At 59.5% G+C, this 22,024-nt stretch overlaps 1 protein-coding gene across 1 annotated transcript; it reads left to right on the top strand.

The window, feature by feature from the left end:
* Positions 1–252: 252 nt before the first annotated feature.
* On the top strand, positions 253–21,290 carry MOB1A (MOB kinase activator 1A). Its single transcript, XM_001363244.4, has 6 exons — positions 253–531; positions 3,020–3,186; positions 12,604–12,697; positions 14,662–14,795; positions 16,356–16,519; positions 17,306–21,290. Exons 1-6 carry the CDS (start codon positions 518–520, stop codon positions 17,381–17,383), a joined length of 651 nt encoding a protein of 216 aa, XP_001363281.1. The 5' UTR covers positions 253–517; the 3' UTR covers positions 17,384–21,290.
* Positions 21,291–22,024: the final 734 nt, after the last annotated feature.

Below are 22,024 nucleotides of genomic sequence, written 5' to 3'. Positions count from 1 at the left end.
AGCCGAAGCTGTGACCTTGACCTTGGCCCCCACCACTTCCTTCACCCCCCTTCCATCCCCTTCACCCCCGCGGTGCCGCAGAGCCCCCGGGCGGAGGGAGGGGAGCAGCCTCGGACGCTGATTGGCCGTGCCCTCCAAGGAGCCGGGCGGAAAGGGGCGACCTCGGCCATTGATTGGCCGCGCCTTAGAGCCGGTGAGAAGCAAGCCTCTGCCGCTGATTGGCCATACCCTCTGCGATTCGGCCGCTGATTGGCCACGTCCTCGGGGCTCCGCGGGGTTCCCCGTCCCTTCCTCGTTCTTGCCCCCGACTAGAGGAAGGGGGCGCGCCTCTCGCGAGAGCTGCGCCAGTTCCGCATTTCGGAGCAGGGGGCTCAGGCGCGGGTGGGCGGCTCCGGGATCCATCCGTGCATCCGTGTGTCGGTCCGTGAGGTCCGGGGCCCCTCCGCCCCCTCCTCCCCGGGGCCCAGTCTCCTGCCGTTTGCCCGCTCTGCGTCCCCCGCCCCACCCCACAGACGAGATGAGCTTCCTCTTGTGAGTGCGGGGAGCTATCTTAGGGTCTGGGTGCGGGAGAGTGGAGTGGAGGGGTCGGGCTGGGGCGCCCCGGCTGTGTGGGAGCGGGGAGAAAAAGGGAGACGGAGGGGAGAGGATGGGACGGGCGGGAGGCCTCCTTCCGGCCTGCGGGCTCCCCCTTTCCTCGCGCTGCCATTGTCTCTGCGAGGGCTCCGGGGGGTCATTAATCACGTCTAGGCCGCCGCGCTCAGGCCCTCGCTCTGGGGGATCCCCAGCCCAGCCTCTCCTCTGCCCTGGACCTCCGTGTCTCTTCTTGGGGAATGGGCAGCGGGCCGCTTCTAGCCGGTGCTGAATGAATGCCGGCTCCTTTCTTCGTGGGGGCGTCCTGTGTCCTCAGGGAGAGGCCAGAACGTCTGAACCCATTGGCTCGTAGATGGGGAAACTTGAGTCCCGAAGTGACCTGCCCGGACACTCAGTATGGGGGGGGGGTGCCTTGAGCAGCCTCTGTCTTCCGATCTGTAGAATGGGCTAGCAGTGAGGGCAGTGGGCATGGCTGATCTCTCCCCTCGGCAGTATCGCTCTGGCCTCCCAGCCCTCTCCTCAAACTCCCCGGAGCAGCCCTCTCTGCCTTCTGAGGAACGACCTGGGGGCTCACATTCAGACTTAGTGCAGCCTTCAAGGCCTTCCACCTTCCGGCTCCTCTTTTTGTTTTGTTTTTAAACCCTGCACCTGGGTCTTCGCAGCTTCCGTCCTGTGTGTTGGTTCTTAAGCGTTGGGGTTAAGTGACTTGTCCAGGGTCACCCAGCTAGGACTTGGCGGAGGTCACATTGGTGCTCTCTTCACTGAGCCACCCAGTGGCCCCCCTGTTCTTTTCCTGCCTCAGCTCAGCCTTTCCTCCCCTGCAGCCTTCCTTTGTCTCAGCGTCTCTGGCTGCCAGGATGAAGCTGTCACTTGATCTCCTCATCCGTCCTTTTGGGCCCAGCGTCTGTCTCTGGGCTTGGAGAAGAGGCCAGGGCAGGGACAACAAACCAGGCAGGGCCAGCTCCCACTGGGGTTCTTCCTGCCCCCACGTTACCACTTAATAACAAGCGTGACTGGCCAGCAATCTGAGGCACTCAGGGGAGGCAAAGCCATTTCCTTACAGCAACTCCCACAGGGAGGCAGCAGTATTATTATCCCCATTTTACACTCAAGGAAACTGAGGCAGTCTTTCCCAAAGTCACTTGGCTAGTCAACCTCTGAGTCAGGACTAGAACCCAGGTCTGATGCTCTGTACCCTCTTCAAGCATCCACAAACAGCACTGGGGGGGTAGGAGGAGGTTTTCCTAGAGTGCTGGGATCAGGCTTCAGAAGAGGCACTGGGGAGCCACAGAGTGTTCTTAGGAGGGGAGTAAGGTCATCTCCTTCAGCGCTCAGGAGCTGGGCTTCCTCATCCCAGGTTTTTAGAAACATGGAATAAGTATTACAGAAAACCTGCATTCCCTTCTTGGGCCCTTTGTCTTTCCTCCCTCCCTCTCTGGGGCTCCTGGACACAGACTGCTGTGGGGGCTCATTCACCCTCTGTGAGGGGCAGCACCCCAGCCTCCAGTGGGTCCTCCAGGTGGGGCCGGGTCCTCTCTGGCCTACAGCCCCCGAGCCCAGTTTGGGCCACTCTCCCTCCCTGTCTTCTAAGCACGGTCCACCTTCTCCAGGAAGCCCCTTCTGGTTTCTCTAGCCCCTGGAACTCTGACTTCCAAGACTCCCCCAGCCAGAAGCATTGCTTGCCTCCTTCCTGACTCATTTGATTTGTGGAGAAAAGGCGGGGGGGGGGGGGGCAGCGTGTCTCAAGACCCCTGACTGTTCCCTTGGGCTTATTCATTTGAATATCTACTATATGGAAAGGGGAGACAGTTGGGCCCCGTCTGAGTCGAACTCGAGCCTGTGGCCTCCCCTGTACTTGTTCAATGCTTCAATTTTAGTATTGCCATCAGCGCCCTCATAAAAGGCCTCACAGAAAAGGACAAGAACCCAAGAGGGGAGGAAGGGGCAGCCTTAGTTCTCTGCTTAAACGTTGTGGCTCCGTAGCTCCTGGATTCAAATCCTCCCACTAACACTGCGTGCCCTTGGGCTTGTCCTAGCCTTCCTGTCCCTCGATTTCCTCACGTGTAAAATGAGGGGGTGGCCCAGACGGGGCCCCAGGGTGGCATCTTTTTCATCCTCCTCCTCACTAGCGCTTCTCTAGAGGTTGGAGAGTTTCGGAGTGCTTTTGTATACGTTTTCGCCTTCACTCTGAGCCCTGAGAGGAAGGAGAGAAAAGTCTATTAAATGTCTATTCTGTGCCAAGCGCTGAGGATACAAACAGCATCAGGGCTCTTCGCCCCGTTTTAGAGAAGAGGAAAGGTGGGGGGCTCCTTCCATCGGAGGCTTGACTCGCACTCGTGGCTCCAAGTGAAGAAGGGGGGCTGGGGAAGCTTTAGGGAGGCCCTTCCGTGCGGGGGCGCTGATGGCACCTTGTCCCTCGCCCCTGCAGCAGCAGCCGGTCCTCCAAGACCTTCAAGCCCAAGAAGAACATCCCGGAAGGCTCCCATCAGTACGAGCTCCTGAAGCATGCCGAGGCCACGCTGGGCAGTGGGAACCTGCGGCAGGCCGTCATGCTGCCCGAAGGCGAGGACCTCAACGAGTGGATCGCCGTCAACAGTAAGTGCTGCTCGACGGGGGCCTGCCAAGCCCCCTCGCTTCCTGGGCCTCGCTTTCACCCTCTGTGAAATGGGATAATTAGACGTGCACAGTAGACATGGTGGGGGCAGAGGAGGCGGCTGCCCACAAGTCTGGAGGTAGGAAAGGAAGAGAGGCAGCTCGGCTGGCCCGGAGGCCGTGGGGGCCGCAGGGTCAGGGACTCGGGCCGTGGGCCGGGGACGACTTTCAGAGGGTGCCAGAGGCCGTGTGGAAAAGCCTGGGAGGGGTGGGGGAGCTCAGTGGAGAGAGCAGGCCTGGGCTCCCGGGGGACCTCGGACACTTCCCAGCTGGGGGGCCCTGCACGAGTCACCCAGGGCCCAGCCCTTTCGGCTCCTTTCTCGTAGGACCACGGCTTGTGTCAAGTCTAAGACGCAGGGAAAAGGGTTAAAAAGACCCCGACTCTGGGCCGGGCTCTCTGCTGGGCCCTGGAGTTGCAGAGACAAAGGAAGCTCTTTGCCCAGGACTCCCCTCTTCCTGCCCCCTCGGGCCTTGGCTCAGGCACCGGCGCGGCGTCACCTCACGGGCCAGCGCTGTCCCAGGGGCCATCTTGGCCAGCCTGCGGGGCACCCAGGGAGGCTCAAGACAGCCAGCACACCGCTGGTGGGGGACTCCTCTGGGGACGGAGGCTCCGTGCAGCCCGGCCTGTGGCCAGCTGACCCACCCCGGGTCCCCGTGGAGCCCTGCGCCCCCCTTGTTGCTGCTGTCCAGATGCCCCATCCCGGGCCCAGTCTCCTTCTCTGCCTGGCCCCAGGGCCTCCCACTCTGGCGGCTCCCATCCCGCCCGGGAGGGGGCCTTGTGGTTCCCGGAAGACGTCCCGGAGTCGCTCTTGGGCTCGTTGTGGCTAACCAGGGAGGCCGCGTCAGTGTCCCATGATGGGTGACTCAGCCCGGAGTCCAGGCTGCTCTCCAGAGACTCGGGGAGGCTCCGGTTCCCCCCTGTGGTTCATCCCGCTGTCTGAGCGTCGCCCAGTAAGCAAAGGCGGAGCCGGGTGCCCAATGTCCCCCCTCCCCCAGCTGCCTCCTTGGCAGATGGTGGCTGGCCTGAGGCGGAGGGACTCTTTCTGGCTCTCTCTGTCCCCCCACGCTCAGCCCTGTGCTCCACAAAGCCTCAGGGCAGATCCCTCAATCTCGCCGTGCCTCGGTTCCCCCCTTTGTCAGAAGAGGAGCTTCCACCCCGTCTCTAAGGGCCCTTCCGGCTCCCAATGGGCCGAGACCCCAGAAGTCTCACCCATCAGTCAGCGTCAGAGAGGCTCCTGCTCTTTTCTCTCCCCAGGCACATTCTGTGGGGGGTGGGCAGAGGGCTGGGTGAGCCCGAGGAGCTCACTCTCACCAGAGGCCTGTGAGCCTAAGCCACCACAGGGAGCTCGCTCTCACCAGTGAGGGCTGCGGGGGGAACGCCTTCCTCCTCTGTTCCCAACCGCACTTCCAGGCTCCGGCCTCGGAGACCCAGGCCGGTCGCCCTAAGAAGCAGGGGCAGGGCTTCCCCCGCCTTGGGCTCTGGCCTCACTAGTGGGCGGGCCTCGGGCACTAATGAAGTGCCAGGAAAGAAGGGAGAGCACGGCCTTGCCCCATTCAGCTCTCTGCGCACCTCCCCGGCAGAAGATCCAGGACGTAGAAGGGCCAAAGCAGAACGCGTGATCTTGGCCTTCCCGTCCCTCGGGCGCCCCCTCCTCATCCCCGGCCTCCTGGCCTCCCCGACGTCCCTCCCTCTACAGGAAGCCTTTCCCCATCGCATGAGCATCACCCCGCGCTATCCTGTCTGTACCTTCTTTGTCCATAATGTTGGTACCTTTTGTCCCCCAGCAGCCTTTGAGCTCCTCCCAGGCAGGCCTGGCTTTCCCTCCTTCTTATCCCCAGGGCTTAGCCATACAGCAGGGGACTAAGCGGTGCTTGCTGGCCAAGTGTCCGAGAAGCCATTCCGGGGTTGGTTTGTGTACGGCTTTGGCTGTCGTCTCCCACTCCCCGATTCTGCGATTTGGGCACAGTCTCTGGTCTCCACGGCAGGAGAGTGGGCCAGGGTAGAGCGCCTGGCATCATGGCCATGGATGGGGAGAGACTGGAGATGTGGCTGGAGACGAGGGGAGCGTGCAGGGAGGGACCACGTGAGTCCCTGGAGGAGTCAGAGGCCTCCATGGCAAGGAGAGCACCCACCTCTGCCCCTTCCCTGCGGCGGCCTGCCTGGGCCTCTGCGCCCTCGCCTGCCCTAAGGCCTTGGTGCCTGGGCCTCTGCGCCCTCGCCTGCCCTAAGGCCTTGGTGCCTGGGCCTCTGCCTCCTCGCCTGCCCTAAGGCCTTGGTGGGGAGAGAATTCTTGTGAGCGTCTCCCATTTCCTGGTCTTTTTGTGGGTAAAGCAAATGGTTGGAAGCGGTCACTTTGGAGCCCCTCGAGGAGCTCCCCGAGGGAGGGCCTTCTTGTCTCTGCCCTGGCAGTGCCCCACTTCACAAATGACTGGCTGCTGGCCTCAGGCAAGGCCCTTCCCCTCCCCAGGCCTCTTGGACTTTCACGGGCCTTGGAGGAAGGGACGCTTGGCGTCTGCGCTGGGCCCTGCTCTTGGTCTCTAAACCCGAAGTGGGCTTCTTCCTGAGCTCATCCTGCCTGTGGGCGGGCCTATTCTGGGAAAGAGCTGGGCGTCCCCGCCGCCCTGGGGGATGCCCCAGCCCTTAGCGGAGACTCCCTGGCGTAGGCCATTTTTGTGCCTGCTTTTGGCCCAACTCTCTGTTCTCTGCTTAGCAGAACCTCAGGTTTAACAAGCCGGGGAGAGCCGCGGGGGCCCTACGGTCATCGAGCCCCCCTCTGGCTCGGGGACCAGTTGTCCTCTGACAAGTCGTCTTCCCCATCAGGGACACTCCTGGCTGAGTGACCTTGGGCAAGTCTCTGAATGCTTGACAAGGGGTCCGGTGCGGTAGCAGAGTGCTGGGCCTGCCGTCAGGGAGAAGCCGGCCTCAGACACTTGGTAGCTGGGCGACCCTGTTTGCCTCGGTTTCCTCCTCTGTCCAGTGAGCTAAAGAAGGAAATGGCCAACGTCTCCGCCGTCTTTGCCAAGAAACCCCCAGTGGGGCCGCAGAGCGCCGGATGTGCCTGAAAGCACTCCGGACACTTCCTCAGACTAAACGCCCCCCGCGCTCCGCTGGGCGGGAGCTCTGAAGCCATCCGCCCTCTGACCTCATTGGACAGTCCAGGAAGCCGAGACCCAGGGAAGGAAGTGCGGCTTGGCTGTGGCCAGCTGCGTGGTGCCCCTGCCGACCTCCTCTCGAATGCAGATGCCTGGGGCAGGGACAGGCCTGTCGGTGCTAGAGCGTGGCCAGCCCCGACCATTCTTCTCCCTGGCAGGCACGAGCTCCCTGAATGGCCCCTGCCGTGGCTCCCGCCCTTGGATCCCGGCTCCCTGATTCCCTCGAGCTCCTGTCTTCCAGAGAAGGGGTCAGGGAGCTCTGGGGAGGCTCCCGAAGTCATGTGACAGCCGTCAGGATCCGAAGCCGGGTCCTTGGAGCGCCAACTGCTGGGGCCAGCGGGGCAGGTCTGGCCCTGCGAAGGGAGAACCCTTTCTTCTCTTTGTTCTGAGTGGACACTTGTGACGGGGACACTGACAGAAGTCCCCCTCCATGGCGCCCCTCCAGACCGTGAAGGCGGGATGAGCCCCCCTTTGTCCATTCGGAAGTGAATCACTGGGGAGAACTCATGCCCGCAGCAGCCAGCCCGCCCGGACTCTGGGGCCGGGGCTGAGAATTCACCCCTTGGGAGGGCGAGACGGGGACCTCCCAGACGCTGTCCGGGCCGCGCTGGGCAGTCTGGAAACGGCGATTGGCCCCTGCGAAGAAGGGACGAGACCGGAGGTCGCTGTGAAAGCCCGCCGTGCTGGGCTGGAGGCGGCTTGTCTCCTGGAGAGCCTTCCAGGGAGCTTCGCCGGAGACGTCCGCGTGCCTCCTGGCTCACCTTGCTTCAGACGCCTGCTCGGCTTCGTGGGCGAGCGGAACGGCCTCCGTCTTGGAGGAGCGCCCGCCTGGCTCGGGACTAGGCCCGGAGGTTCTCTGGCCTCTCGCACGGGTCTCTGTTTGGTCAACCAGCTTCTGACTTGAGATAGAGCAGCTTCCGCAACCGCGTCATTCCGAGTCCAGCCATTCAATTTGGCCCTTGCGCCGGGGGAGTCCTGACGGCCTGACCGTGCCGCCTGCCTCCGTTTCCTCATCTGTAAAATGGGCGCAGCACTAGGCCCCATTCGTAAAACTCCCCACACGCTAGCCATTCCCATTGGTGTTCCGGTTTGATTGCGGCCCCACTGCTGACCTGGAGGAGCTGCAGGCGTCTGCCATGTGCCCGGCACCGTGCCAGCGGATGGGCCTGAAGGTGCTGTCAAAGGCTGTAAAGCTGCAGGTGCCTGGACGCCGGGCCCCTCGCCTGTCCGAGGGCCCTCTGAGCCGCCCCTTGCTGGCCCCCCGGACTGCCTCACCTTCCTCTCGTTGGCCATTTCTCCCCCCCCCCCCCCCCTTTATAAAACCCTCACCTTCCGCCTTGGAGTCAACACTGTGTATTAGTTCCAAGGCAGAAGAGTGGTCAGGGCTAGGCCATGGGGGTCAAGTGACTTGCCCAGGGTCACACAGTAGGAAGTGTCTGAGGCCAGATTTGAACCCAGGACCTCCCGTCTCTAGACCTGGCTCTCCATCCACTGAGCCACCCAGCTGCCCCCTTGTTGGCCATTTCTTCAAGATCTGGGCTGTGGGGAGGCCACAGGTGCTTGGTGGGTCTGACAGGTTCCAGGGGGACCTCAGGCACTTCCTAGCTGCCCCTTGACCCCCATTGCCTAGCTCGTGCCGCCCCTCTGTCCTAGGACTGATCCTGAGACAAGGTCGGGCTTAGAAGACTGAGGCCGTTTCGGCCTTTGTCTTGGGCTCTTTTCCTCCTGTTTGAGGTGGTTTCTGGGTCTCTACAGAACTCGCTTATGGGAAGATGCCCGTTTCTCAGCTTGGGGCCATGTGCTCTTCCTCCTTTCTCTGAACTCTGAAGTCTGCCTCCTCCCACTAGGCACACTCTCGGGCCCGGGAGCTCCCCGAGGCTTTTCACGGCTCCCTTTCGGTGAGCCTCTCTGTTTATTAGTCAGGAATGGGTCGAGGCCGGACGTTCCTTCTCTGCGGAAGGCTGAGGGCCTCCACTCCTACTTTTGCAGTTGCAATTGTCTGGATAATGGAAGTTTCCGCTTGCTATTGCATCACACTTCCGCCAGGCTGGCCTCCTGCCCTGCTTCTCAAGCTCAGCATGTCCTCTTCCTGGGCAGGTGGCTTGTCGCAGGCTCCCAGGCTGGGTTCTCCTCCTGAGCACTTTTACTTCTTGCTCTTAGATTTCCTACATGGCCCTCCCTCCTCCTCCCAGAGAGCCGGACTTAGAACAAACAGAATTCTTTTTTTCAGAGAAAAAGAGGAAGAGAAAAAGTAGTCGACTACAAGGAACAAATGGAGCGTGCCTGGGGTCCTTCCGAGGGTGGGGGAAGGGTCGTCTCACCTCTCTGGGCCATGCTTCATTTTGTCACTTTTTATTCTGGGTTTCGGAGGCAGAAAGGGGGTTCTTTCTTTCTCAGCTTCTGTTAACCTTCCCCTAAATGCTTGGGGTCCAGGATTTCCTCCCAGGAGTCTTAATGGGTTGTTACTGGCCCCCAGCCCGCATCCCCCATCCCTCAAACACGTGCCTTTGGCCCGTGCGTGGCCTTTTATTTATTTTTAAGCCCTCACCTTCTGTCTTGGAGTGAATACTGTGCATTGGCTCCAAGGCAGAAGAGTGGTCAGGGCGAGGCCATGGGGGTCAAGTGACTTGCCCAGGGTCACCCAGCTGGGAGTGTCTGAGGCCAGATTTGAACCTAGGACCTCCCATCTCTAGGCCTGGCTCTCCATCCACTGAGCCACCCAGCTGCCCCCCTGTGCTTTGCCTTTTAAACAATGTTCTACAACAGTGTTGAGGCCCCGTCGCCTATCCAGGCCTGCCGGACTTCAACGGTGGGGTTCGGGGAGCAGCCACCTAAAAAGAACCCATAGGGGGAGAGAGGGGGAGACCAAGCACGCAATAGAGAGACAGAGTCAATCTGGTAGTGTCAAGGCTCCGTTTATTGCAGGTGTAAGGTAGAATATATATGCTTGAGGTAAAGGGGGGGTGGTGGTGGTGACTAAAGACTGCTTGTACCAGGAGGGAACATGAAGAATGGTTATTGTTATGTTTTGTGGCTGTTGGTCTTGGCGACGCCTGGGAGGTAACTTGTTTGGTAAGTTTCCCTAGGATCTTAAATCTTGTTTCAGGTCAAGTTGTCCCCGAATATGGTCTCTGACAGTCGCCCTGTCTCGTGAGAGGGCTGGACTGGACGGTCCAGGCCTGTGGCCTGTGGCCTTGCCTCTGCGTGTCAGGATCGACAGTTCACTCTCTCACTCCCTCTGTGTTGGGATTTTCAGTCGGGCCACGTAGTGAGCGGCTCCTCTGACTTGGCAGGGGCAGGTTCCCCCCGGATCAGACTTCAGACACTCCAGCAGGAGCCCATCGTGCTCAAGTTGGCGGCAGAGGCTGGAGGCCTTTTCACGGGTCCTCCTTCCTGAGGCCCTTTTCTGGGCTCTTTCTGGCTGCATTTTTGGCCCTCGGGCTCAGGCAGCCTGCAAACCACTGTGTCTGTACAGTGTAAAGAGGAGGGAATCTCTGAGGGAAGAGGGAAGGCTTCCTGCTGGGGGTGGGTCTTGCTGAGGGCGAAACGGGAGTGTCCGAGGGCCGAGGGTCACCCAGGCCAGCCTTCTTGTCCCCACGAAGGAGCTGATGTCCAGGAGAGGAAGGTTTGGCGCCCAGACTCAGCACTTAGGCCGCGCTCCTCCCGCCCTGGCATGAAAACCCAGCGGATGCTCCTGGCCCTTGGCCTCGGGGACTCGGGTCCTGCTCTGGCCTCACCTGGCCTGACCGTCCCGGGAAGCTCCAGAACAGAGAACAGCCACATCTCGCTCTGCTGTTCTTGAGCGTTTATGGTGCTATTTCTCTGACCATCCAGCCTGTTTACTTAGTGCTGCAGGTCCTCGGGGAGACAGCGTGGGCCCAGAGGGAAGGCCAGCAGCCGGGGGCACCTGGCACGGGTGGCATCTGAACTGTGTCATGAAGGAATCCCGGCATGCTGGGAGCCAGAGGCCAGGAGAGTGAGCGCCCTGCCCAGGAGTGGCCTGGCCAGCCGGCCCTGGGGCAGAAGACCGAAGGGCCCATGCTGGAGTCCAGGAGGTCCCTGAGAGTCAGACACAAGCCTTCCAGGCTTGGGTTTGAATCCTTTAGGCAGCCCTCTCCAAGATGATTTAGTTTCAGAAAAGTTGCCAACCAATACCGGTAGAGGGACTTTCCTCATCGGGGAGTTCCCAACCCCAGCTCTGGGACAAAGAAAGGCCAGTTCTTCTGCGGGGAAGGCAGGCAGCAATCCACTTTGGTGAAAGGGTTTCTCAGAGGATGATCCTGGAAAGCAGGCAGGTCAGCAGAGGCCATGGGGAGGGAACCAAACCCAGGCTCTGCCCAGGAGTCTGGTGTCCCCACCTCCAGCCTCCCCTCAGAGGGGAGACAGGTGATGAGCTTGGGAGGGGCATCCAGGCAACAGATACAAAAGGGGGAAAGACCCCAGACCAGACTGTGGGAGACTGAGAGCTCCCATTCTCCCAGGAGAGGAGAGAGAACACGCACACCTGGGAGAAATCAAGAAAGGCTTCCTGTAGGAAGGGGCCTTAGGGATTCTAAGAGCCAGAGAAGAGGAGGGAAGGCATTCTGGGCATGGGGCATAGCTTGGGAAAAGGCCCCTATGGGAGGTAGAATGACCAAATTGGTGACCTGCACATAGGCTGGTTTAGCTGAATTGTTGAGCGTGTAAAGGAGAATCACGGGAGGTTAAGGTAGGATGGAACAACGCAGGGGAGGGCTTCGAATCAAAGTCAGAGAGTTTGTATTTCATCCTGAAAGCCATAGGGAGCCAGTGACCATTTTTGACCACCCATCTAGGCTCAGATAGTTACTGCTGGATGACCCTGGGCAAGTCCCTTTGCCTCAGTTTCCTTCTCTTTTAAAATGGTGGCCCATAACATATGCTTCTTCTAGGAGCCCAAGCTCCTGCTCTTCATTTCTATCTACCCTGCATTCCATTTATGTTTAAAATGTTCGTCTGATAAAGCCTGGCATATGAGATAATCATCCTTCAGTCCCAAAGCCCCGGGTTCAAGGCCTGACTGTCCCATGCTGGCTGAGTGACCCAGGCCAAATCACCTCCTCTCTCACTTCTTGGGGCTCTGGGCAGTTTAAGGTTACCATCATAGCTATTGCTATCCTGCACCAGGAAAGGGGGTTTCCTCCTCCTGGAGTGCTGTTTAACCATTCAAATCCAACACTTAGCCTCCATACTGACCTTTCAGAAGGGTTTTTACTTTGTCTATACTGCCTGCCATCAAGTTCTGGGGTTTTCTTTTTTGAACGTTTTAGGGGAATTGTGTCCTGTGAAGCCAAGCCCTTCTGGGAATAATTGGTCCCTCCTCTCCCCCTAACTGCCTCCTCTTTTCATGGGCCTTGCTGGGGCTGGAGGGTCCCCCAAGTATGGGCCCCTTATTGGGCCACATTGGCTGCTATGTTATATTTATTCTTTTTTTTTTTTTAATAAACCCTTATCTTCCATCTTAGAGTCAATACCGTGTATTGGCTCCAAGGCAGAAGAGTGGTAAGAGTTAGGCAATGGGGGTCAAGTGACTTGCCCAGGGTCATACAGCTGGGAAGTGTCTGAGGCCAGATTTGAACCTAGGACCTCCCGTCTCTAGGCCTGGCTCTCAATCCACTGAGCCACCCAGCTGCCCCCTGTTATATTTATTCTGCATACATGTGAATGTCCTTTGAAGACCTGCCTGGCTGGCTGGAATGGGCCTTAGAGGCCTCCAGGGTCAGACTGTCTGCCCACTAAGGACGGAAGTTCCCCAAGGGTGGGAGCATCTCCAGCGCCTGCTGGGAGCCATCCGTCACAACAGCGGCTGACATCGATGAAACACTTACAGGTTTGGCTGAGAAGCCCTGGCCATGCCACCTGTCCTCTTAGGTAACTGAGCTGGTAGATGTCAGAGGCAGTCCTTGAACCCAGGATCCCCTGAGGCAGCCCTCTGTCCATCTCGGCCATTGTTATCCTCATTGTACAGAGGAAGAAACTGAGGCTCAGGGGAGGCAAGGAGCCCCCTCCCCGGCTCACACACTGTGGGTTAAGATTGGGAGCAGGAAGGGGCCCGTTCTCCAGGCCAGTGTCTCAGTTTACAGGTGGGGAAACTGAGACCCCACAGCGAGGACAGACTGTCTTGGGTCTCATAGGTAAAATAAAAGGACCTTTAAGTGATGCTGATGCAGGACTGTCTTCTCTCCGTAGCTGTGGATTTTTTTAACCAGATCAACATGCTCTATGGGACGATCACTGAATTTTGCACAGAAGCGAGCTGCCCTGTGATGTCTGCAGGCCCCAGGTAAGAGGCACCCCCAGGGCTCCCAATAACTACCCCTGTGCCCATGCCATCCAAAATGTCCGCTTCTCTGTGGTGGCCTTTTATGGAGCTCCATTCTCCAGGGGAAGCCACATACTGACCCAAGCACGTGCCAGACCTGTAAGAGCTAATGGGGGCACGAGCAGCCGCGCTGTCATCAAGGTGGCATTGAGCTGCTGGGCACTCCTGGCACGGGCTGGGGAGATGGTGTGTCCTGCAGGAGGAACAGCAGGATGACCAATGTGCCTGGACCTCTAAGAGTACAAGAAGCACATGAAGATCTAATGGAGCCAGAGAGAGTCAGCTTGTGGAGGTCTCTGGATGCCAGACACAGGAGGCCCTAGAGCGGATCAAGTCAGGCTGGGGGAGACTGAGGCAGGCAGAGCCCCAGCTCTGCCATGGTCCAGGCATGAGGGGATGAGGATCCACACCAGCATATGGATGTGGTCAGAGGAGACAAGGAGACAGATCCAAAAGATGGACAGAGGGGAAATTCGCCAGAGATGGGCAGAGGGGAAATTCGCCAGAGATGGGCAGAGGGGAAATTCACCAGAGATGGGCAGAGGGGAAATTCGCCAGAGATGGGCAGAGGGGAAATTCGCCAGAGATGGGCAGAGGGGAAATTCGCCAGAGATGGGCAGAGGGGAAATTCACCAGAGATGGGCAGAGGGGAAATTCGCCAGAGATGGGCAGAGGGGAAATTCGCCAGAGATGGGCAGAGGGGAAATTCGCCAGAGATGGGCAGAGGGGAAATTCACCAGAGATGGGCAGAGGGGAAATTCGCCAGAGATGGGCAGAGGGGAAACTCACCAGAGATGGGCAGAGGGGACATTGACAGACCTTGACACCATCTTGGATGTGGAAGGTGAGAGAAAGTGTGGGGTCTAGGATGACCCCTGGGTTATGAGCCTGAAGGATCCTGGAGGATGGGAGCACCCCAGGGGGTAGAAGGGAAGGGGGCGTCACAAGTCAGCTTTGGGCTCCCTGGAGTCTGGGCCTGTCAGAGTTCTGCTCCTGCAGCCAAGGCTGGGTCCCCGGGCCCTTTGAGTTTGGGGCTAGCCCAGGCTCAGGGGAGGCTGTTTCTCCACTGGAAGGGCTTCCTCTTTCAGCCATCAGAGTGGCCTCTCCTTGGTGCTGTTTTTGTGGACGTTCTCCTTAATGGTGGAAGCTTTCAGGTGGCCCTTGTTAGTGAGGAGTCAGTCCACAGGCATTTCTCAGTCTCTTCTCCTGTGGGAAAGGGGAAATGCTTGTGAGGGCTTCCCCCGGGCACAGGCTGTGAGGACCAGGGAGGGGTGCTTTGTTCTTCTGTGCACATGGTGTGGCCGATCTCCGTCTTCCCAGCATCCCGGGGATGCTCCTTCCTTGTCTCCACTGGGCCGCTGGGATGAAGGGCTCAGAGCTTCTCTTGGCCACTGGCCCCACTTTACTGAGGAGGGCCAGAGAGGGCTTGGTGAGGGGCCCTCTCAGAATGAAGAAAGGACCGTCTGGGGGGGGGGATAAGGAAGTTGGGGGGGAGGTGGGGAGGGGGCCGCTCTGACCCTCCCTGTGGATGGCCACCTGCCAGCTGGTCGGTCCTGGTCGGGATTCTCTAGCTGTGATAGGTTGGCCCAGGGAACCCCAAGAGCTCTTCCCGTTTCCATTCTCTCGCCTATTCCTGCCTTGGAATCTTGAGGTTCCTTCCGGGCCCAGCACACTCCCTGAGCCCCCCTGGCTGGACTGAAGCCCCTCATGGGCAGGAGCTCTTTGGTTTCTGCCCCCTCAGCACCCAGGCAGTGCTTCGCCATCTGTACGTGGGTGCTTGTGGCCTGAGGGAGTGCAGGAAGTCCTGAGCCTTTGGCATCTGCTCCTCCAGGGCAGACGGGACCCCCTTAAGGGTCTTTGTGCCTGCAGGTCTGGCACGTAGCAGGCCCCTCTAAGGGTCGGGCCGGGCTGGCTCTCGCCCACAGATACGAGTACCACTGGGCCGACGGCACCAACATCAAGAAGCCGGTCAAGTGCTCCGCTCCCAAGTACATCGACTACCTGATGACGTGGGTCCAGGACCAGCTGGACGACGAGACCCTTTTCCCCTCCAAGATTGGTGAGTGAGCGCCAGAGCCCGGCTGGCCCTCCTGTGGTGATGGGGCCAGGGGAGGCCACCCGCGGCACGTTGTAATCTTGGAAACTGATGTTTGTCCACAACTTTGGGGGTTCCCCCTTCCACCTTCCCCTGTCCCCCGGCAGAGTCATCCTTTAACTGCCTGGCGAGGTCTGTAGTCTTCTGTCCCCATGGACCCACCCCTACTTCTCAAAGACTTGTCTGTGGTCACCCCACTCACTAAGTGGCTGAGGTGAGACCGGAACCCAGGGCTCCCTGACTTCCCACAGGTTCCTGTCTCTTGGGCCTCTCTGGCCTCTCCACTGATCTGTCCTGAGAGCCTCAGACATTTTTTCCTTCTAATATCATGGCTCATCATGCAGTCCACTTTCCTATGGTATTTGCCGTGGACATTGAACCCAGCTCTTCCTGGGTGCCCAGCTTGGTGAGGGCCCCTTCCTGGAGAGGCTCTGCCACTGGCCACCTGGGAGACTAGACAAGGTGGACCTCAGTTTCTTCATCTGTAAAGTGAGGGCGGTTCCACAGAGGTCCTCCAGCTCAGTCAGCATTTATTAGAGCTTCTCCTGCGGCCCTGCTGGATCCTGAGCCCGGTGCCTGGTGCCACCAAGGCGACTAACATGCTTGGTGACCAGCCCTTGCCCGTGGGAGACCCTGAAGAGGCTTGGAGGGGGGAGGCTGCCTTTAAGAAGGCGGCAGGCTGGATTCACAGAGCCTCTGCCTAGTGACTGAGGGACAGACGGACAGGCTGACTGACTGAGGGGCCAGCTGGCTGACTGACCAACCGACCGACTGACTGACTGACAGACTGGCTGGCTGGCTGACTGACTGAGGGGTTTGCTGACTGACTGACTGACTGACAGGCTATCTGGCTGACTGACTGACTGAGGGACTAGCCAGCTGACAGGCTGACTGACTGGCTGACTGACTGAGGGACTAGCCAGCTGACAGGCTGACTGACAGGCTGACAGGCTGACTGACTGGCTGAGGGGCTAGCCAGCTGACTGACTGACTGGCTGACTGACTGGCTGAGGGGCTAGCCAGCTGACTGGCTGACTGACTGGCTGACTGACTGAGCGACTGGCTGACAGGCTGACTGACTGGCTGAGGGGCTAGCCAGCTGACTGACTGACTGACTGGCTGACTGACTGAGGGGCTAGCCAGCTGACAGGCTGACTGACTGGCTGAGGGGCTAGCCAGCTGACTGGCTGACTGACTGGCTGACTGACTGAGGGGCTAGCCAGCTGACTGGCTGACTGACTGGCTGACTGACTGAGGGGCTAGCCAGCTGACAGGCTGACTGACTGGCTGAGGGGCTAGCCAGCTGACTGACTGACTGGCTGACTGACTGGCTGAGGGGCTAGCCAGCTGACTGGCTGACTGACTGGCTGACTGACTGAGCGACTGGCTGACAGGCTGACTGACTGGCTGAGGGGCTAGCCAGCTGACTGACTGACAGACTGACGGAGGGGCCAGCCGGCTGACTGACTGACAGGCTGACAGCCCTGTGCAGCGAGTGGCTGGCTGAGGTGTGTCTGTCCCCAGGGGTCCCGTTCCCCAAGAACTTCATGTCGGTGGCCAAGACCATCCTGAAGCGCCTGTTCCGGGTCTACGCGCACATCTATTACCAGCACTTTGATGCCGTGATGCAGCTCCAGGAGGAGGCGCACCTCAACACCTCCTTCAAGCACTTCATCTTTTTCGTGCAGGTGCGCTGGGCCCCCGGGGAGGGGGAGCGCGAGGGGCTGCCCCCCAGGGAAGGCTCGGGCCACTTCACGGTCTTGCCCTGCCTCGGCGCTGTCCCCATGATTAAGGTGGGAGCGTGGCGTGACACGCACCAACTGGAAAGGTGGGATTTGGAGCTCTGGCCCTTTGGGCCCCCAGAGGCAGGGCCAGGCACTCCGGCCGGGCCTTCCCCCAGTGTAGGCAGCCCCCGGCCCTCCCTGAAAGCTCTGTCCGGAGAGTTGTCCAGAGCGGTGAGAGGCAGCGGCTGACCTTTTGCCCCAGGTCCGAGGGCCTCGTTGAGTCTTCCTGGCTCCAGGCACGCTCTGGCCAGCTTCTGCATCCGGAGTCTGTGAACTTTAACAGGCTGTATTGTAATGGCGGGACTGGGTGCAAGAAGGCTCAGCCCGTGAGCCAGCCTGCCCCCCCCCCCCCCGCAGGCTCCCTGCAGGAGCGGGGCTCCGGGGGCAGGCCTTGGCCGGCTCGGGCTTCCTGGGCTCTGGGGCGTCGTGCAGTGGGTGGGAGAACTGTCAGGCCCGAGCTGGTGGGCGCCTTCTCGTTCAGTCACTCCACGTGTGGGCAGCCTCTCCTCTCCTCCAGGGACCTTCGGCAGGCAGCTAGTCTCGGGGAGCCGGGCGCGGGGGCAGCCGCCTCACGAGGGCTTGTGGACGGCGGGCGGGCGGGCGGGAGCGACGAGGAGGAGGAGGAGGATTCTCTGCCGCTGGTCTCTCCCCTCCGCAGTCTCACGCCTCCCCTCTCCGCCCGCCCTCCAGGAGTTCAATCTGATTGACCGCCGGGAGCTGGCCCCCCTGCAGGAGCTGATCGAGAAGCTCGGCTCCAAGGACAGATAGACGCCCCCGCCGCCGCCGGCCAGCCTGAACCGCCCGGTCTCAGCCCTGATCGAGGGCAGCTTCCTCTGCTCCTGCCATGCCTTCCTCTCCTTCAGTCAGGGTGCCTCGCTGGGCCCGGATCCCCCTAGCCTCGCCGGGAGCCAGACTGGCCAGAGCCTTCGCACCCCTCGCCTCGGGCCCCGGCCCTCCCGCTCCTGCACCCGGGGCCCTTCCTCGCAGCCCCGGGGACGGTACTTGTGCCCCTCCTCGCGCCCTTCATTGGCTTTTACTTCTGAGCAGAGCTCGGGGCCCGCCAGCCCCCCGCCGCCTGCTGCTCATTACAGTATTTGAAGTGCTGGCTGGGGGGGGGCTGGGCATGGGTTGAGGGGAGACTCCGTCTGGGAGAAAGTCTAGAAAGGCCCCCCAGCAGCTCTTTGACCAGCACAGCTTCTCCAAGCCTCCCCTACAAGTTTAGAAAAAGCTGCCTTTGGGCCTCGACTACGCCATCTTTCTTCTCCAAGCACAAGCCTGTGTCTCATGGAGGAGAACAAAAGATCTAGGCTGGGGTTGGGGTGCTGCAGGAGGCTGAGCTGCCGCTCTTGGCCCGCCTGCTGCTAGCAGGCTTGGGGGGCACCTTAAAAGTCGCCCCCCAACAACCAAAGGACGCGACTGATCTGGGGCATTGATTCCCTTCTCGAGGGAGCCTGGTGCTTTTTTTGTTTGTGTCAGTGACTCCTTCCAGGATTTCTAAACACAGACTTCAGGGTGCGAGAGGGCCCCTTCCAGTCCCCGATCCTTAGGAGCTTTGGGGTTCTTGGGAGATTGGGGGGCATCATTTGTTTCTTTGCAAAACCAGCTCTCAGAGCCACCGTGGGGCTGTGTCTGGCCTTCATTCCCACATTTGGAATGCTGGACGGGGCGAGAACCCCCTGAATCTTTGTTTCCACTTTACCTGTTCTTTTTCAGCGTTTTCTCCATGCACTTTGAATGAACCTAAAAGCCTTAAGTAGGCCATTAGCCATGGGCAGGAAGGTCTGTGGCCCTTTCCATCTCCCTAGTGGGGCGCTGGGGACGCCACTGAGAAAGCCATCTTTGTGGAGGGGGCCATGGCTGGATTCTGGGCCTTGGAGGGCTGCAGCCAAAAGGGCTTCCCAACACCAACCGCCATCCTGGCCTGTTGGATTCTCCCAGCGTTGGACCCTGGGAACAAAAGGTGCATTTTTGTATCTGGGCCCTCCGGGCAGCAGTGCTGCTTCTCTTTGTGGGGAGCCTTTTCTAGAGAGACCTTGCTCTGTCCAGGTCCTGCTGAGTCTGCCTTCTCCCTCACCCCTAGGGTCTTGGGCGCATCGCTTCCTTTCTAGGCCTCTCTCCTCCTTAAAATGAGCAATCCGACTAGCAAGGCACCGGTGGAAGCCTGGCCACATCATCTAGCCCTGTGGGCCTCCGTTTCCTCATCTGTAAAATGTGGGGATTGGACCGGATGGCCCCTGAGGCCCCTCCTGGCTCAAGCTTGGCACAGGAAAGGCTGAGGCCAAGGGCAGGACCAGCTTCCAGGCACCAAACAGAGAGGAAGAGTGAAGACCCAATCATTAGTCTGTTTGCTGCCTCCCTTCAGGGAACAACCAGCCTTGAACCTAGACAGGAAAAACTGTCAAGCTGGGAAGGCCCGCCATGCCCCAGGGAGACCCCAGCCCTCCCTCCTGCCAGAGAGGATCTGCCCAGGACTGTACATGCCTTCCCCGGCCTGCCTCCAGACCCCTAGGGCAGCCTCCCGTCCAGGAGCTCCCTCCCTCCCACCGTGGTGACGGGTGACCCTGGGGAGAAGCCCAGCGATGAACCTGACGGGCAGGTTTTATCCTAGCAGGATGGAGGCCCCGAAGGAGCCCTTTCGGCTTTTTTCTTTTTAGATTCCTCCCCTCCTCCCCTCATGGCCAAGGTCAGGATTTAGCGTGACGGATGCTCCGCGTGTAATCTGGAGGGGGCGGATGGCTCTCCTCCCAGCCGCAGCCCATCCTCCGGGCTCTGTTTTATCAAGTTCCATCTCCAGCCTGACCTTGGTGGCTGGAAGAGGAGCTTGTGTTCCTAATCTTTTCTACTTTGACATTAGAAATACGACGGAGGGCCCAGTCACTGCCCTTAGCCCCCACTGCCTGGCCTTTACTGCCCGTCTCTAAGACTGGAGGTGAGGGCTTAAAAAGCGTGCGGACGCCTCCGACTCCCCCGAGTGCCCACAGTGCTGGGGACTTCCCAAGCTTCCGGCCTCCAGGCCAAAGACCTGAGTGCTGCTGGAGCTGGAAGGCACCCTCGCCCAGTCCATCGACCCTCCCCTCTTTATAGATGAGAAAAGGAAGGCCCAGAGAGGAGCCGTGTCGGGCCTGAAGTCACACATCCTGAACGTGGCTCTCTCAGGGCCCAGCCCCGAGCTCTCTCCTGGGTGCCTCAGCTCCATCTGTACGAATTCAGGCTAGAAGCGGGGTAGAGACCATCTCTGGTGCCGGGGCTCCTCGCCTGGCGGGGATCTGCCCAGTTGGTTTATCTGTTTCAGTGGCTTTATTTCAAGAGAATCTTTGCCTTTGGAACCCTTCCTAGTTTACTGTATGCATTTATTCATGCCTTTAGAGTCAGCCCCCTCCCCATCGCACCTCCCTTTGGTGACTGAGCCAGCCGGCCCTTTGGATAGCATGTTCTCAGCCCCACTGAAGTACCACCTGGCTAGGACAAGCCATGGCCTCCAGGGCCCCTTTCTTAGTCTAAGAATATGATTCTTACCTTTGAAGACTGAGGAGAAAGTCTTTGATTTGGACTAGCCAGAATTAAGGCAGTTTAAACCAGTCTGTAGGGTAGGAATGAAACTGTTGGCTAATGAGAACTTCCTCCTTCCTCCCTCCTTCTTTCCTTCCTCCCTCCCTTTCCTTTCTTCTTTCCTTCCTTCCTTCCTCTTCCCCTTCTTCCTTCTTCCCTTCCTTTCTTCCTCCCTCCCTTTCCTTTCCTCTTTCCCTCCTTCCTTCCTCTTTCCCTTCTTCCCTTCCTTTCTTCCCTCCCTCCCTTCCTTCCTCTCTCCCTCCCTTTCCTTTCCTCTTTTCCTCCCTCCTTCCTTCCTCTTTCCCTTCTTCCTCCCTCCCTTCCTTTCTTCCCACCTTCTTTGCTTCCTCTTTCCCTCCTTCCCTCCTTCCTTCCTCCTGTCCTTTCTCTCTGCCCTTCCTTTCCACCTATCCAGGCTGTTGGCAGGTACGATTCCAAAGACAAAGGGAACAGCACTTAGCAGGCACTAAGCACAGGGCTGGAAGGGGCGGATCACGAGAGGGCTCCTGGTTGAGCTGCCTCTGCGGTCCATCCCTTCCATCTGTGATGGTCTGCAGCCTCCTTGTCCAGCCTGCTTGTTCACTGAGGCAGGAACCGAGGCCAAAGTGAGCAACGTGCGCTTGCTGTCAGCATCCTGACAGGAAAGCAGAGTAGGTCGCGGTTGGGTTTTGTTCTTTTTTCTGTCTGGCTTTTCTCAGGGCATCCTCCCAGGACGAGGGTGTGCATTCGAGGAGGAGAAGCTGCCTTAGAATGAGATCTGTCGGGGCCAGAATCTTCTGCATTCCCTCAGTGGCTTGTTAGCGTTCAGGGGCTTGAAGACTTTGCACCCGAACCCCCTCGGGGTCTTTTCTGTCAATACCAAATGCTGTGTGTCCCTGGACAGGGCTCTGGGAATGGGAAAGAGGGCGGTCAAGTCACCCCGTCCCGGCCCGTTCGACCTGTTCCCTTCGCTCCCTTCCGAAGTAGTTCCCCTCGGTTGTACCCAGAAGGTTTTTATAATGTTTTTACATGGATTCCAGAAGCTTTAGTGACTTTCCCTCAGCGAGTTTCCTCAACTTTTTAAAAGAGTGTTTTGTATCGACTTTTGTACCTTTATTTTCACTAGAATAAAGCATGTGGAAAGAAAGTTCGGCCTCGGCGTGCTTTCTGGGGTGCTGGGAAATGGCAGCCTCGTTTTCTCTCTGGTTGGTGCCTCATTGGGGCCTCCCAAGTTGTGCCAGCCAGCAGAGCAGTCTGGCCGGACCCCCCCAAACCAGAAGGCCTTCATGTGGAGGCCCCCGCCGGAGGACTGGCCAACAAAGTAATAATACGGTTATTAATGCCTGGCCTAGTCTCGCTCCGCATCACGAGAGGGAGCCCCCACCGAGGGCCTGAGGTGGGTCCAAGGATGGCGTTTGGCTGTGAATGGCCACTGAAAAGGGCTTTGTCCAGGGCACAGGACAGGCTGAGCTGGTCCATGCTCATGGAACACAGGGTGCCGTTGAGTGCCTCGTGACGCCTCTGTCCTCGGGAAGCTCCGAAGCACAGATGGCCCCAGGGAAGATTCCCCCAGGCCGGGGTGGCCCCCCTCTCACAGCCTCACCAGGCGGACGGACCAGTTCCAGGGGAGCACCGGGGAGAGGAGGGTGGCCTCGTCTCAATGCATTCCTCTGGTCGTTTCAGTCAGTAGAAAGCCTACCACCGTGTCAGGAAAGGCTGTGGGTGCGGAGAAGTCCTGGCGAGGGGAGGAGGCCCCTGGGTAAGGCCCGAGTGGACTTTGGGATCCCCAAAGATGGAGACGTGGGCGGAGGGAGAACACTGGAAGCGTTCTGGCCAAGCTGGAGGGGACTCCACGGAGGCCAGTGTGCCCAGAGCTAGAGG

The sequence above is a fragment of the Monodelphis domestica genome, chromosome 1 (assembly GCF_027887165.1).
Source record: "Monodelphis domestica isolate mMonDom1 chromosome 1, mMonDom1.pri, whole genome shotgun sequence".
Classification (NCBI taxonomy): Eukaryota; Metazoa; Chordata; class Mammalia; order Didelphimorphia; family Didelphidae; genus Monodelphis; species Monodelphis domestica.
This window is presented reverse-complemented; position numbering and strand designations above follow the sequence as displayed.

Bases quoted from the DNA above. Each gene is read 5' to 3' on its own strand.
- MOB1A (XM_001363244.4), top strand. The intron at 3,187-12,603 runs GTAAGTGCTGCT...TTCTCTCCGTAG, and splicing joins CGAGTGGATCGCCGTCAACA to CTGTGGATTTTTTTAACCAG. The intron at 14,796-16,355 runs GTGAGTGAGCGC...GTCTGTCCCCAG, and splicing joins CCTTTTCCCCTCCAAGATTG to GGGTCCCGTTCCCCAAGAAC.